Source organism: Aspergillus karnatakaensis (genome assembly GCF_047715665.1).
Source record: "Aspergillus karnatakaensis strain CBS 102800 unplaced genomic scaffold BJY04scaffold_3, whole genome shotgun sequence".
Taxonomy (NCBI): Eukaryota; Fungi; Ascomycota; class Eurotiomycetes; order Eurotiales; family Aspergillaceae; genus Aspergillus; species Aspergillus karnatakaensis.
The window spans coordinates 49719-62912 of NW_027395715.1; the positions used below are offsets into that span (position 1 = coordinate 49719).

The following is a 13194-nucleotide window of genomic DNA, read 5'->3' on the forward strand; positions in this document are numbered from 1 at the left end:
GATGTGCTCTGTCTAACTCCCTATTAATCGCCCCGAGGATGTCCCTGAGACAGTGCGAGTTTATTTCGCTCGAGCTGTAAGGTGTCCTGTCCTTCAGTATTTACATATACCCAATTACCGTTCCCCGAGAAGAAACACCCAGCTCAATCAGAACCACATTTCTTAACAATGCCAATGCTCACTCTCAATGTACCTATTCGGTTCTGTTATTGCCCGTACTAAACACCAACTCAGCCCCAACCCCTCAGGAAATTGCTGCCTTGTCTATCATCAGTTCGGGTCAGGTTGATGAGAGAAAGGTCTCGCATCCGTGAGGCACATTGTTCACCCAGCGCTACCACTGATTCTTCCCAGCATCGCTCGCGACGCGCATGGCTTGGTTGCTGTGTATGATACTACCAAGCTCTCTTCGTTTGAGGGTGCGTTGGACTAGAGCAGCCAGCGTGTGGAGCACGGAGGGATGAATGGAGTGGGGTTGTTCTTGTTGGCAATAACGATTATCTAGCAACAGGCGCACACAAGGAAAGGAAGGTTGAGAGAGCTTTTGTAGAGGGTAATGCGAAGGAAAAAGGATATGAGCTTGTTGAGACTAGCGCGGAGGAGGGACCAGACGTCGAGAAGGTCTTTCGTCTGATCGCAAGGCAAAAGAGGGAAAGTTTGAAGAAGTAATGAGACATTGAATTAATAATACTAATAGGTAATAATAGTAATCTCGGACTCCGACAGTAATTCGTTGAAGCCAATCCACAGACTCCCAATCCCTTGCATCAGTTTCATTAGGTACATTTGACAAGACTGTATGTAAACAGCAGCAGCTTGGGCACGCCGCAGCCCCCAGCACTTGGTAGGCGAGTGCGACCAGCAATGGTGTCTATAAGTAACAGCGAAAGAAGGGGGGTGAAGAAGGAAATGTATAATAATATAGGGGTTCAGAGTGGGCGCGGACGGTATGATGTGCTTTCTCAGGGTACGTTTGTTCAGCTATCAAAACAGCGAGCTGAGCAATCGAGCCGTTCTCTATAATGCAATGCTGGATCCCATCTGCGTAGGTAAAAGCGGGTAACCAAAGAAGCGTGATGTGGCCATGTTGTGTTCGTTCGTGATACACCAAAACTGAGGAAACATCCATCCAACGACGCGGTATGACCAGCATCGACCGAGTGCGTCAGAAACATCCGTCACGGGCAATCCCCGAGGTATGTACGGCAGCGCTAAGTTGACCAGGAGGGCATGATCAACAACGCAATATGGGTCGTTTAGATCAAGTCAACCATTCGAGACCATCTTAGTACAGCGGTGACTTGACATCCTGGACGCCGCGCCTAATGACGTCCTCGATGCGCCACCGGGGAGGGACGATTCTCGGGTTCCGCTTCTGCTGCCACTGGATTTCCTTCTCCGGAGGCGGCGCCATATCATCGCTCACGGGGATAGCACCACCAGCGACACCGGTGGAGAACTTCAGCTGGAGCGAGTTTCCAATCTCATCACAGGCAGCGAGGACGCGGTCGAGATCTTCCTTGGTGTGAGCAGCGGAGACGCAGAATCGGGCACGGGACGAAACCAAAGGCGTTGCAGGATAGCCGACAATGACAACGGAAATCTTGCGTTTCAACATTTCGTGAGAGAATGCAGGCATCTTGGCAGGGTTGAAGAGGAGAATGGGAATAATAGGCGAATCGTCGTGACCGTACACTATAAAGCCAAGACGCTTCAATCCAAGACGTAGATATCGCGAATTGAAGGCCAAGCGTTGAAGTCTCTCCTCGCCCTGTCCCGGAATGACTTCACCGTTGATAAGTCGAAGTGCGGAAATGATTTGCGCAATGATTGCAGGAGATGTTGACTCGCCATAGAACATGCCGGAGTTGGTTGCCTTGAGCTTGTTGATCATGGCCTTGTCGGCAGCAACGTAACCTCCGTTGGCGCCGAACGACTTGGTCAAGGTTCCCATGAGAATGTCAACTTCCTTCGTGTCAATTCCAAAATAGTCACAAACACCTCGACCCCTAGGTCCGATGGCACCAATAGAGTGTGCTTCGTCGATGAAAAGGTGGAATTTGTAGCGCTTCTTCAGTGTAATTAGTCCGGGAAGATTGCACATTGAGCCTTCCATCGAATACAGACCCTCGACAACAACGAGGATTTTCTTCCATGGCCGGTGAGTACGAGGCTGGCCCTGGCTAATAGCCTCTCGAAGTTTTGCTTCTAGATCCCGCATATCGTTGTGCTTGAACATGGTGATGGAAGCTCCGGAAAGACGCGCACCGAATCGGATGGAAGCGTGGTTCAATTCATCAGAAATCAGCAAGTCTCCCTTGCCAACAAGCGCCGGGAAAATGTTCGCATTGGTGCCAAAACCCATTGAGAAGACCATAGATGCTTCCTTTCCAACAAAGCTTGCAACTAAATCCTCCACTTCGACATGCAGGTCTTGAGTACCAACCTCGGCACGTGTGCTGACAGCCGTAATGCCATACTTGCGCAGAGTCTCCTCTGTGATATCGGCACATGGACCCTCCGATTGCGCAAATCCAAGGTAGTTGTATGAGCTCAAATTCAAGGTGTCGGTGGTAGTACCAGTCAAGTAGAAGCTCTTGTTGTGGTCATCCGTAGCCCTATCAATCAATGTAATAGTCCTTCCGGGAACGCCAGTGACAGGTCGCTCGAAACAATCATTGATACGAAGTTTGAGTCGGCGAACGTAAAAGTTATCAAAATCGCTGTTGAGCGCAGCGTAGCCATTGCGGGGCTTCAGGTGACGGTAGTTTTCTTCACGGAGGCGTTTTCCGAAAAAGTCGCGAACATGGCCAAAAGCAATCAGAATGAGGTAACTAATATATGTGGTGATCAGATAATAATAAGGAGGCTCGTCCATTACAGGCTCCGGAAAGGGTCCGCCGGGATGTCGACTCGAGTACCGATGACTCGGGTGACCGATTGGACCGAATTGGGCATGTTGCTTGGCTAGGCGACGAGCCTCTTCAGGAGACGGAGGCTGAAAGAGTGTGGTCGGCGGCTCGTTCATGTTTGGGTTGTCCGCAGTCGCCGTGGAAAGCGAAATAGTCGGTAAGGACAGTGAGGCAGAACTGATCGGCGGAACGGCGGAATTGGAACCACCGGCGTTCTGAAGAGCAGCCCGCGCGGTCTGCGACTCGAACTTGGCTTTGGGCGAAGTCGAGAAGAACTGGGTCAGACGGTTGGTCTTGGAGGGCGCCTTGATGGCCACGCCGCTCTTTCCAGAAACGGACAAGGATGAGGTGTTGGAGGGGTCGTTGGCGGGAGAGGTACTGGACAATCGACGCGGCATCGCAAGGAAACGGCTGAGTACAGGCGAAGGAGATCACAGCGCTGCTAACAGTGCAAAGTCGAAGAGTCTATCGCGCTTTCCTAGGGGGTAAGCACGGCGTAGTATGAAGCCACACTGCGAGTGAATGCTCCAGATTGTGACAGTCTCCTTTTCCAATTTACGGCGACAAAATATCACAGAATTCGACGAGATTGAACTGAAAATGGCGAAGAGATTATGTTAGTATGCGAAGTAGGAGGAGGGTGAGAGACAGAAAATCAGACGGAAACCGAGCGACTCCGAGCCAGCCGGGCGGATTATTCATGATTCGTAGGGTAGCGTACCTCAGCACGTGCAGAGAGGCTGGAAGCTGCGGAAGCCTCCCAACAACCTCGGAAGATCAAACTGAAGATGTCGAAAGATGGATATAGATGGTAACAACGGTAGGAGATGGGTCAAAGATCATGAAGAGGAGGAGGAGGAGATTGAAGAGATCAGCGGAGCAAGCGAGAGCCCGATAGAAGTGGGAGCTAAGAAACAAGAAGCCTCGCCTCAAGGAAGTGAAAGTGAAAAGAATCTCCTGATGAACTTTTCTCAGGAGCTCGGATCCACGGTACCAGCCTGTATGTAGTGTCATCATTACACACCTTTGATTGATTGGGACTGCTAGAGTGGAGGCTGGAAGCGGGTATTGTGACGGTAACATCGAAACGGACCCGACCCCCTTTCTTGCAATCAGGGGCAGTCTGCAAGGCACCAATTCTCTTGGAATTAAAGGACTGGGCCTCAATTCCCCACTCTCAAGCTTCTCAAGCATGAACTTCAAAGAGACTGTCCAAGCTAGCAATAATATCTAGCTGTGGAACACCTGTCTTGCTCTTCAGAATGATCAAGTTGTGGTACGAGTACTCCGTACTCGATTACACCAAACCAAGCTCGCACTACGGAGTACTACTACTTTGTCACGTTGCATAACACTGCTCGTGCAAGACCTCCACGATCTTCTCCCAGATTATGATGCCAAATCAGGCCCGCATGCAGTCCTTAGGTCTCTCCGTGGCTTTGCTTTTCTTGAAAGAGTATTCTAGGCATCGTCATTCTTTTTTTCTTATACATGCTCAGCCACCCACCGCCATTTGATAGTACGTAAGTCTCAGCATTTGCACCAGCTTTTCTCAAGAACAATCACCGAATTGAAGATCGTGCTATCCTCATAACCATGCATGTACGCAATCCGCAGCCCCGATTGCGCGGCGAGCATCGCCCACTGCGCCTCAGAGCGCTCTTTGCCAGCCATGGTGACCATCATCGACAGGTCCGCCATTGCTGATTGCCAAGGAACGTTGGTGTCAGGTAGAACTTTTTCATCGATGAGGATCCGAGAGTCACTAGCCATTGCAGATCGCAGATGTTGCAGAATCTGAATACATTTGGCGTCCGGCCAGTCATGCAAGATGCGACGAAGGTAGTAGAACTTGGCTCCTGCAAGAACCCATTGTAAGGTTGGTCAAATGCCCAAACGCACGGGATCAGGAACCACTTACCTCTGACAGTTTGTTCCTCGAAGAAATTATGTCCTTCTATCCTTACCCCCGGAATCCCAGTGAGGTCCTTGACAACCTCTGGGAGATCTTGCAGCACAAGTCGTCCCTTGAGATTCGGGTACTTGTCTCTCACTTCGAGACACTGATGCCCAGAGCCACCGCCCACGTCTACGAAGAATACTCTTTCCGAGTTGTCAGTCTCAAGAGCTACTTGATCAACCTCGTTGAGACTTTTTATCCACTCGTCTGACTGAAACGCCTTCATCACCTCGGTCATTGCTGCGAGCTGCTCTGGATGCTGAGCTAGCCAGGCAAAGGAAGGAAGATCAGTTTTGAAAGCTTTCTGAAACGGTGTCTTGCTGTTGTCAGAGATATCAGCATAGTCTGTTTCGACAAGGAAATCTGGGAAGGCTTGTACAGCAGGGCCCATGATGTCGAATCTGAGGGTTTACAATCAGCTGAAGACCACCTCAAGTGAGGGTCGAGACATACGAATGGGTTATGAAAGCCTCCGCTGCTGGGCTCGCCAGCACATGGGTAGATATGTTGGCCTTGAATAATCCTTGACCGACTTCCTGAATGAAGCCGTTCGATGCAAGATCACGGACGATTCTTTCTACAGGTGCATGTTAGAAAACGACCGCAGAGTGTTGATTAACTCCCTTACCAATATTTGAATCTCCGCATTGGACTGGTCCGCCAACTGGGCAACAGACAAGGGACCTTGGCTTTTGGTCAGGGACTGGAAAACAGCCGAGCGGATTCCGACACGGATGGCCGCACTGCGTTGATGCTGACAGCTGCCATTAGCCTCTTTTCTCTCAAGAGAGCATCTCTACAGCCTTTGTTGGTGATGGGACATAGCGCTGGGTAGTTCCAACTCAGACAAGAGCTGACGGAGGGCAGTTAGCATAGCGACCTTGACGGCTGGGTCCGCCATGCTAGCTAGAGAACGGATTTTGATAACAACGTCGTCCATCGTGGTGCAAGAGGCAGTGGAGTGAATATGCTGTGAATATACAAACCAGGAGCCTAATTTGGACATCTTTCAGGATGTTCATACCAGTTATATACTTTGAAGCAGAGGCCGGGGTCATAACATAGATTCCCTCCGCGGAAGTTCCGTGGGTTTCTCGCAACTGATTGGCTGCTGGTGGATCACCTCCTGAGGACAGTGGACCACACCACAGACTTGCAAGCAACATTCGTCCACGATGCCAACAGCCATCTAATTCATTCAGTATACTCCATTTGCTCCCAGAATGAAAAAAATGTCCTCTCGTCAGAGGCCTGTCTCTTGCCACTTTTGCCGATCAAGAAAGCTCAGATGCAGCCGCCGATTTCCCTGTCCGAACTGTACAAGCCGTGGAATATCATGTCATTTGTACCACTCTCATGTACTTGAACCCCGGCCTGAGAGTGGGAGCTGTGGCGGTTCTAGTTCCAGTACTTGTACCGGAGACCAGGGCACGGATATCCTTGCGCGTCTGCAGCGGCTTGAAGACATTGTTCTCCGGAGAAGCGAGAACACGAGCACTTCTGTTGATATGACACCCAGTGTTCCTCTCAATCTAACGCAGACCAATTGAAATGAACAGCGTGCTACTGAAGAGGCCCGTTGGTTAGAATTAGAATGTTCAATCCAAGGATACTCTGTCTGTGAAGCTTAACAGCAAGACAAGGCAAAGATACTGACTAGCAGCTTAGGACGTCATACAGCAAGAGGGAGTTGTTTTCAGAGTCTGCGACATACGCCAGATTCAAAGTGTCGTGACTTTCTTACCAAGGAGCTGTTCGGATACTGCGTGGAGCGAGAACATTACCAGGTGCTTCTGGCTCCCACAACACGAGGAATCCATGGCCCTTGCCGAAAAATATATAAAAGATCTCACCTGTCTCGTTCACGTCATTCACATACCATCTTTCAAACGGATGGTCAGCCACATATACCAGAACCTTGACGCGCCGGAAGGACCAAGACCTTCACACATAGCGCTTCTTATGAGCATCATTGCGTGCACGCTTTATTGCTAGACATCTAATGATTCAGACACAAGCTTCTCACTCACAGCGGAAGAGGCAAATAGATGTGCCCGCATCTGGCTAAGAGCCACTGTTTCCTGGTTGGAGTACTCTCAAGCACATGATTGCTCGCTGGAAGAGATTCAAGCTAGGATTATTACCTCGAGTATCGTCAGCAACCTTGAGGGCGTGTCACGGAGATATCGAAATTTGATTTTGTCTGCTATCACCGGCGCACGAGAATTGAAGCTCCATAGGCTCGATCACGAGGATGGGTCTGCTGCTAGGGATAATGGATCAAATAATGCAGTGGCGGTGGAGATAGGAAGAAGAATGTGGTGGTATTTAACAGTCACGGACTGGTAAGATTCCTGTACTTCTGAGACCATTAAACTGATCTGGTAAGGGTTCTTTCTCATTACGAAGGCCCTATGAAAGGAACATATACCATCAATCCACGACATATGTCCGTAAGGGAGCCAAGGAATGTCAAAGATGCCGACCTTGGTCTCGAGCGAACGGTTGTGGAGCGAAGTACGGATTACCCTACTCAGGTCTCGTATACACTCCAACGAACTCGGCTCGGTGAGCTCTGTCGAGAACTTACGGACCGTACCGTGCTTGGTACCTCGGACTCATCTGATTATAGTCTTGTTCTCGAAATGGATAAAAAGATGAATGCCTATATAGAGGCGTTTCCATACTTCTTTCAGCTCGATGGGGGATCCTTGAAGGATATTGCAGCAATCAACTCAGAGGTAGCCCCAGGAATCATAGTTCAACGATATGTTGTTAATATCCTCGCCTATGCTCATCGGTGCAGACTACATCTGCCGTACTTTGCTCGCGGCTCTGTGAACTCAAAATATAGACAATCGCGGAATATATGTCTACATGCTGCCAGGGGTGTTATTCGTACCGAAAGGCACTTTGCGAAGGAGTCTGTGTCGTTTGTTCCGACCCGCTTCAGATTTGCTGGCTCCCTTCATTGTTTGTGCATGGCTATCATTGTGTTTATTCTCGACGTTTGCCTTTACAAAGAAGACGTTCAACAAGAAGAGCGCAAAAGGGAGGCAGCCGATGCCTGCAGCATCCTGCAAATCGCCAAGAATGACTCTTCCATTGCTGCTAAGCTCTTACAGTCGTTTCTACAGGTCATTCGAAAGCACAAGGTCTCCATTCATGGAATCGCCAATGGCGACTCGGGTGATGTTGGAGAACCTTCCTCCCAACCGTCAGCTCATTGTGCAGGCACAGAAGACGTCTTCGAGCCCAGTTACGGCATCTCTAACCTGGCTACCGAGCAGGACTTACTTAAGCCTGATTCCACGTACTGGAATGGGATAAGTGAGACCTTCGACAATGGGTTAGATACGATTGACTGGAATGCTCTTTTCTTCGACCTTGAGACGCAAGGTCTTGATGGCGGATCATTGGTCTAAAGCCCATGGAAAGCATATGGCACCATATTTTTGAGTCCCAACAGTTACTCAACAAACGAAGTATCTAAATATCATTGGGAGAGCTGATTTCAACGCATCCCCCCAATGGGTCTGTCCCCGTATCCGCTGGCGGGTAGATGCGGCCCGCTTACCGATCTATACTCCGCAGCCTCGGGATGCGTCCGTGAAAACCCTGTCGACCAACGTATCAGGGGCTGGCCAGGACATGTCGACCAAAGCAATGCAGGCTTTCGGGAGATAAAAGCGAGATTATCGGGCTCAAATAAACCTCTGTAATCGGCCGAGTTAGTTGCATCTGAATAGCCCTGGGCCTGAGAATCGGAAGCCGGCATTGGGGGCTTGGGATTAGTCACTAGCCGCAAGAGGAAAGGCCGGTCTCCATTGTGCCCAGGCGAGCTCCCGTATGTATGAGCATGCCACCATCGTTCCTTCCCTCTTCCGCAACTAACCACCCTTTCCACCCCCGTGAGGTCGTGGATGATTCTTAGGACAGACTTGGAAGCCTTAAAGCCATTGACAAGCGACTGCAGCACAATGTCCATTGATGAAATTCCCCAGAGCCCCAAGGAGTTGTGGCGGCATTCTACTCCTCAATCTACTCAAATCTATCAGTTTCTAAAGAAAACTGCCGAGAAACATGGCCTAGCACTGAGCAACTATAACGACCTCTGGCAGTGGAGTATTGCGGAGCCAGCCAAGTTCTGGGAGGATATATGGCTGTATACAGCTATCAATGCCCACAAATCTTACAACAAGGTGAATATTGGTTTTACTTCCTTCACTTCCATTTTCTGACTACTTGCTAGGTTATGGGCTCGGAAACTCTTCTTTTCCCTCGGCCTCAATTCTTCGAGGGTGCAAAATTGAACTTCGCGGAGAACCTGCTTTATCCTGCTAGTTTACCTGAGGAGGATTCCGTGGCCATTATTGCTTCCACGGAGCTAGGTCGAGAGTATGTCTCGTGGAAAGAACTTCGGGAACGTGTTCGCCAATGCACTATTGCATTGAGATCAGCTGGCTTGACTGTGGGTGACAGAGTGGCAGGTTTCCTGGGAAATCATGCCAACACAGTTGTCGCTATGCTGGCGACGACGTCCATCGGCGCTTTCTGGACAGGTGTATCACCTGATACAGGGGTCCACGCTGTTCTTGAGCGCTTGAAGCAAATTGAGCCGAAGATCCTATTCGCAGACAACGCCTCCTTATACAACGGCAAAGTGCACAGTGCCATTTTCAAAATCAGCCAAATAACGTCCGAGCTGCCGAAGTTAGAAAGGCTTGTGGTATTTCCCACGGTGGAATCTCTCGAGATCAAGCTGGATGACATCCCGCTAATCCAGGGGAAAGCTTACACATATCCCACCTTTCTCTCAACTGCCGGCGACCTTTCAGTACCACTTCAATTTGCAAGCCTACCTCCTGAGCACCCTGTTTATATTCTGTACTCATCTGGTACGACCGGAGCCCCCAAACCTATTGTGCATGGCTCTCTAGGAACGCTGCTGCAGCATAAGAAAGAGCACGTACTTCATTGTGATATACGCCCGGGAGATCGTTTGTTCTATTTTACCACAACCACCTGGATGATGTGGCACTGGCTAGTGTCTGGCCTGGCTAGCGGCGCCACTATTGTTCTATATGACGGTTCACCCTTCCGGCCACTAGATGTTGAAGGCGGAAATGGCGAGATGGCGATGCCACGGCTGATTGACGAGCTCCAGATAACGCACTTTGGAACCTCAGCGAAATATCTTTCAATACTTGAGCAAGCTGCTCTGAACCCAACGAAACACCCACACCGTCCAGTCAGCCTGCAGACCTTGAAGGCTATTTTCAGTACCGGATCACCCCTTGCCCCTTCTACGTTTGATTATGTTTACTCCTCAATCCATCCCGATATTATGCTTGGCTCGATCACTGGCGGCACAGATATTCTTTCCCTCTTCTGCTCCGGCTGTCCGATTCTTCCCGTCTACAGAGGTGAGATTCAGTGTCGTTCTCTGGCAATGGCAGTTTCTGCATACGATCATGCTGGCAACGATATTAGTTCATCTGGCGAAGCGGGAGATCTGGTCTGCACCCGTCCATTCCCCGCACAGCCTGTCATGTTCTGGCCACCGGGCCCCGTTGGGGCAGAGAAATACCGCAAGAGCTACTTTGATGTCTTTGGACCATCAATATGGCACCATGGTGACTTTGTGCGTATAAACCCTGAAACTGGGGGAGTTGTCATGCTTGGACGAAGCGATGGTGTTCTGAAGCCAGCTGGCGTCAGGTTCGGCAGCGCAGAGATCTACAACATCCTTCTAAAGCATTTTGCGGACGAAGTTGAGGATTCCCTGTGCATTGGACGAAGGAGAGAAGGGATAGACACAGACGAAACCGTTGTCCTCTTTCTGAAATTAGCATCGGGAATTGCCTTGCTGCCGGCTGACCTGGCATCACGTATCCAAACCGTCATCCGGAAAGAGCTCAGCCCCCGCCATGTTCCGGGAATCGTGGATGTCTGCCCGGAGATTCCTGTAACTTCGAATGGCAAGAAGGTCGAGAACGCCGTAAAGCAGATACTGTGCGGGCTTAACATCAAGATCGGGGCGAGCGTTGCGAATGCCACGTGCCTCGATTGGTACCGCGAATGGGCCGCTGAGCATCCCTGATTTCTGTGTTGTTTTGAGCAATCTCAAAAGAACAAAAGTGATAGTAATAGATTCTGCATCAGTTATAGCAATATCTCCCAAAGTCCCTGGTCTGGAGTAGAATGCATTGAGGATTGACTGATGACGTTGGTTTGAAGGAGAGGGTGATTAGATAAGCCAGATTTGCTTCTGCTCCAATCCTGCGGCCGGCCAAATTTCCTCGGAGCGTAGCATTTGGCGCAGCCACGGAGAACAGGAGCCCTCAATCTAGATTCACCAAACGTCTTGAATACCCATACATATCACAGTATGCGCCGCTCTGTTCTGCGGGCTGTAGAGTCCGCCAGGCCGCTCGCCCGGCCTTCACGATCTGTTGCGAGATGCTTCAGCACCGCCAATGAATCTGGTTCGCTGGTACGCGCAACCAACTTTTCCCGCTCCTTTCTCGATGGACTGACCTTTTACTGATTATGTCCAATCTAAATAGGATCCGGCTCAGCTAGATGAGATCACAACTCTGCCGAATGGTATCCGCGTTGCCACCGAATCTCTTCCCGGCCCCTTCTCCGGCGTCGGAGTCTACATCGATGCGGGATCTCGCTACGAGGATGCAAGCCTGCGAGGCGTGAGTCATATCATGGATCGTCTGGCGTTCAAATCGACGTCGTCGCGCACAGCGGACGAAATGATCGAGACGCTGGAAAATCTAGGAGGAAACATTCAATGTGCCTCTTCCCGCGAGTCGTTAATGTACCAGTCCGCGAGCTTCAACTCCGCTGTCCCGACAACACTCGGCCTGTTGGCGGAAACGATTCGAGAACCTCTGATCACGCAAGACGAGGTTTTGCAGCAGCTAGCGACGGCGGAGTATGAGATTACTGAGATTTGGGCGAAGCCTGAGCTTATTCTGCCGGAGTTGGTGCACACGGCAGCTTACAAGGACAACACACTGGGAAACCCGCTCCTTTGTCCGCGCGAGAGGCTAGAAGAGATCAACAAGTCAGTTGTGGATAAATACAGAAAGCGGTTCATCCGCCCTGATAGAATGGTTGTTGCTTTTGCTGGTGTGCCGCATCAGGAGGCTGTGACGCTTACGGAGCAGTTGTTCGGTGATATGGAGAGACCTGATGGCCCTAGCCTTTCGGGTGCCGGTGTTGAAACGAAACTGTCAGGCTCGCCAGCATCCGAGAAAGAGGAACAGGTTCCGGCAGTGCCTCAATTTACCCCTACATCAACCGCATCGTCCATTCCCGCCTCAACCTCCAAGTCGAGCATTTTTTCAAAGCTTCCTTTCCTGAAGAACATTGGCTCCGAAGCTGAGTCTTCGTCTTCAGAACTGGACCTATACCGACCTTCTCACTATACCGGCGGCTTTCTTACCCTCCCTCCTATCGCCCCGCCCGCTAATCCCATGCTTCCTCGGCTGAGCTATATTCACCTCGCATTTGAAGCCCTCCCTATCTCCGATCCCGATATCTATGCTCTTGCCACCCTTCAGACCCTCCTCGGAGGAGGCGGATCGTTCTCCGCTGGTGGCCCTGGAAAGGGCATGTACTCCAGACTCTACACCAACGTCCTCAACCAATACGGCTGGGTGGAAAGCTGCATTGCCTTCAACCACAGCTACACTGATAGCGGTCTCTTCGGTATTTCCGCTTCTTGCAGTCCCACACGCACCACTCAAATGCTAGAGGTCATGTGCCGTGAACTCCAAGCCCTCACCCTTGACACCGGCTATACATCTCTCCAAGCCCACGAGGTCAACCGCGCAAAGAACCAGTTGCGCTCATCGCTGCTCATGAACCTTGAGTCCCGCATGGTCGAGCTCGAGGATCTTGGCCGTCAGGTCCAGGTGCACGGCCGCAAGATCGGAGTCAAGGAGATGTGCAAGCACATCGAGTCTCTGACCGTTGAAGATCTGCGACGCGTCGCAAGGAAGGTCTTGACGGGCAATGTAGTCAACAAGGGCCAGGGTACGGGCGAGCCTACCGTTGTTCTGCAGGAAGGCGAATTGGAGGGCCATACACTGCGTCCTTTCGCATGGGGTGAGATTCAGGAGCGGATAGCCAGGTGGAAGTTGGGGAGGATTCACTAGAGTGCTGGCGCGGAAGAGCTTATAGAGAAGATATCCCTTTTCGGTCGATCTAGGGTATAGAAGGATGCTATCTTCTTCACTCAATGTATTTAACTAGCTGGTTATGAACTATTGTACAATATACTTGATTCTAAGAGGTCGCGTG

General features: G+C 50.6%; 6 protein-coding genes across 6 annotated transcripts; 3 read left to right on the forward strand and 3 right to left on the reverse strand.

The window, feature by feature from the left end:
- Nucleotides 1-610: 610 nt before the first annotated feature.
- On the reverse strand, nucleotides 611-3436 carry lcb2 (putative serine palmitoyltransferase 2). Its single transcript, XM_073720955.1, has one exon. It carries the CDS (start codon nucleotides 3308-3310, stop codon nucleotides 1286-1288), a length of 2025 nt encoding a protein of 674 aa, XP_073576210.1. The 5' UTR covers nucleotides 3311-3436; the 3' UTR covers nucleotides 611-1285.
- On the reverse strand, nucleotides 3437-4274 carry BJY04DRAFT_73073 (uncharacterized protein). Its single transcript, XM_073720954.1, has 2 exons — nucleotides 3634-4274; nucleotides 3437-3506 (listed from the first exon to the last, which is right to left on the reverse strand). Exon 1 carries the CDS (start codon nucleotides 4104-4106, stop codon nucleotides 3690-3692), a length of 417 nt encoding a protein of 138 aa, XP_073576211.1. The 5' UTR covers nucleotides 4107-4274; the 3' UTR covers nucleotides 3437-3506; nucleotides 3634-3689.
- On the reverse strand, nucleotides 4275-5501 carry BJY04DRAFT_73072 (O-methyltransferase-domain-containing protein). The gene is made up of 2 exons (XM_073720953.1): nucleotides 4834-5501; nucleotides 4275-4771 (listed from the first exon to the last, which is right to left on the reverse strand). Exons 1-2 carry the CDS (start codon nucleotides 5261-5263, stop codon nucleotides 4443-4445), a joined length of 759 nt encoding a protein of 252 aa, XP_073576212.1. The 5' UTR covers nucleotides 5264-5501; the 3' UTR covers nucleotides 4275-4442.
- Nucleotides 5502-6104: 603 nt separating this feature from the next.
- On the forward strand, nucleotides 6105-8297 carry BJY04DRAFT_204705 (uncharacterized protein; the record flags this gene model as incomplete). Its single annotated transcript, XM_073713523.1, has 6 exons — nucleotides 6105-6252; nucleotides 6295-6392; nucleotides 6432-6488; nucleotides 6553-6848; nucleotides 6891-7217; nucleotides 7262-8297. 6 exons carry the CDS (start codon nucleotides 6105-6107, stop codon nucleotides 8295-8297), a joined length of 1962 nt encoding a protein of 653 aa, XP_073576213.1.
- Nucleotides 8298-8852: 555 nt separating this feature from the next.
- Nucleotides 8853-10975, forward strand: BJY04DRAFT_213170 (acetoacetate--CoA ligase family protein; the record flags this gene model as incomplete). Its single annotated transcript, XM_073714788.1, has 2 exons — nucleotides 8853-9074; nucleotides 9125-10975. 2 exons carry the CDS (start codon nucleotides 8853-8855, stop codon nucleotides 10973-10975), a joined length of 2073 nt encoding a protein of 690 aa, XP_073576214.1.
- A 288-nt stretch (nucleotides 10976-11263) lies between these two features.
- Nucleotides 11264-13049, forward strand: BJY04DRAFT_213171 (mitochondrial-processing protease subunit alpha; the record flags this gene model as incomplete). The annotated part of the gene is made up of 2 exons (XM_073714789.1): nucleotides 11264-11368; nucleotides 11442-13049. The coding sequence occupies 2 exons, from the start codon at nucleotides 11264-11266 to the stop codon at nucleotides 13047-13049; spliced, it is 1713 nt and encodes a 570-aa protein (XP_073576215.1).
- Nucleotides 13050-13194: the final 145 nt, after the last annotated feature.

Coding starts and splice junctions, on each gene's coding strand:
- BJY04DRAFT_73073 (XM_073720954.1), bottom strand. CDS start 4,106: ATGCTTGAGAAGCTTGAGAGTGGGGAATTGAGGCCCAGTCCTTTAATT.
- BJY04DRAFT_73072 (XM_073720953.1), bottom strand. CDS start 5,263: ATGGGCCCTGCTGTACAAGCCTTCCCAGATTTCCTTGTCGAAACAGAC. Junction 4,772..4,833: donor CGAGGAACAAACTGTCAGAG/GTAAGTGGTTCC, acceptor GGGTTCTTGCAG/GAGCCAAGTTCTACTACCTT.
- lcb2 (XM_073720955.1), bottom strand. CDS start 3,310: ATGCCGCGTCGATTGTCCAGTACCTCTCCCGCCAACGACCCCTCCAAC.